The sequence below is a fragment of the Chaetodon trifascialis genome, chromosome 4 (assembly GCF_039877785.1).
Source record: "Chaetodon trifascialis isolate fChaTrf1 chromosome 4, fChaTrf1.hap1, whole genome shotgun sequence".
NCBI lineage: Eukaryota > Metazoa > Chordata > Actinopteri > Chaetodontiformes > Chaetodontidae > Chaetodon > Chaetodon trifascialis.
Genome location: NC_092059.1, coordinates 24,694,412 through 24,696,311, shown reverse-complemented (window position 1 = coordinate 24,696,311; position 1,900 = coordinate 24,694,412). Strand labels below are relative to the sequence as shown.

Here is a 1,900-nt window from a genome sequence, read left to right as displayed (position 1 = left end):
TGTAATTATTTTTCATACCAGGCTTTCTCGCCTCACTCGCTCACTTTTTTTCCCCTCACTGGCGTGGCACTGTAGCGTCCAATTGTAAACATACATATATTATATCACTCGATCGCTTCAATGGATTGGGGCTGGAAACCCCGCCTGTGGGCCGTCCCTTGCCGAGGCATTATATTATAGCAAGACAAGCGTGTCTCCGGAGACAGATCAGTGCTCTGCTGCTACAGACTGAGGCTCAGGGTGCCTCCAGCGTTTCAGACGAGTCTTTACAACACACAAACACTCTGAGACATTTCTGCTGTCAGGACTGGTGCACCTGCTCTGCTGCTCAGCTGAGACACGGCTGTTACGGAGGAGACACTTCAAGGAGAAGCTCTTCCTTCTATTTTGGGGAAAATGAAACTTGAAGTTTTCTCTGCGCACCACTTCGCGCAGAAGCCGCTGGAGTTGTGCATGGATGCAGAGGGGGGAGTCCCGTCTCCTCTATCCGGGGACGAGCTTGGGTCGGACGGGGACTGCGTGGCCAACAGCCCGGCACCTGTCACCCAGAGCGGCGACGGCAGCAAGGGAAAGCCCTACACCCGCAGACCCAAACCCCCTTACTCCTACATCGCCCTCATCGCCATGGCCATCCGGGAGTCCAGCAGCGGTCGCCTCACTTTGGCAGAGATCAACGACTACCTGATGAAGAAGTTCCCGTTTTTCCGCGGCAGCTACACCGGCTGGAGGAACTCGGTGCGCCACAACCTGTCACTCAACGACTGCTTCCTCAAAGTGCTGCGGGACCCGTCCAGGCCCTGGGGCAAGGACAACTACTGGATGCTCAACCCGCAAAGCGAGTACACCTTCGCTGACGGGGTGTTCCGGCGCAGGAGGAAGCGCATTGCCAAGAGATCCCCCAAAGAGCAGGAGAGCCCGGACATCCTCAGCGAGGACACCCGCCTCCCCGCCCCGGAGGAGAGGGTGGGGACCAAGTTCTCCAGCTCGTTCGCCATCGACAGCATCCTCAGCACACCCTTCAAACGGAAGGAGGACAGCCACGTTGATGCAGAAACCCACGCCCCCCGGCTCTACTGGCCCCCAGGGGCCCACATACTGCCTTACGCACTGAGCTATCCGGCACAGCACACATACCTGTCAGAGGGGGCGTACAGCGGCACAGAGCCCAGCAGGGATGCCCTCACATACTCATACCTCCAGCAGGCGGCACCGGGCATGGCCGCACCTGAGGCCGCTCTCCACGCGCTCAAGATGCCCGGCAAGGCGCGAGGTTTCCATATAGACTCTTTGCTCTCATAAAGCACTCGGACTGCTGCCAGACTTGTATGTTTTGACCCGTTTTGTGCACTTTTGTGGGCGCTCTTATCTTTCAGTGCTTTAGCTGTTTAACTGTTCGTCTGTCTCACCGTGACTACTGTAAGTCATTTTACAGAGAAAAACAAACAAACAAACATGGCGTGTTGTTCATATGATCTAACTGAGCGGTGACAAATAGTTGCTGTCATCGCCGGACATTCCAGTGTGTGTGTGTGTGTGTGTGTGTGTGTGTGTGTGTGTGTGTGTGTGTGTGTGTGTGTGTGTGTGTGTGTGTGTGTGTGCGCGCGCGCGCACGTGCGTGCACATGTTCAGAGAGAGTGTGTATTCATGTTTTCACGGTTCATTGGTCATTTCTACTGTATGACGGCAACTAAGTGCCACGTTGAAACATAAAACTATTCATCTATTTATATTTTCGTCTTTTTTATGACCTGCTGTATAAAATATTGTTGTATATAGAAAAATATTGACTGAGCTGCGATGAGCAATCATGTGGCCGAACTAGAAACGCATGGAAATGCCTGATGTTTTCCTGAGATCGATTCATGCATGCTTGGTATTTTTATGAATAAAAAAGTGAGAC

General features: G+C 53.2%; 1 protein-coding gene across 1 annotated transcript; it reads left to right on the top strand.

The window, feature by feature from the left end:
• Positions 1-216: 216 nt before the first annotated feature.
• Positions 217-1,900, top strand: foxq1b (forkhead box Q1b). Its single transcript, XM_070961204.1, has one exon. It carries the CDS (start codon positions 397-399, stop codon positions 1,297-1,299), a length of 903 nt encoding a protein of 300 aa, XP_070817305.1. The 5' UTR covers positions 217-396; the 3' UTR covers positions 1,300-1,900.

What these genes read in the sequence shown, in the direction of transcription:
- foxq1b (XM_070961204.1), top strand. Translation starts at nt 397, where the DNA reads ATGAAACTTGAAGTTTTCTCTGCGCACCACTTCGCGCAGAAGCCGCTG.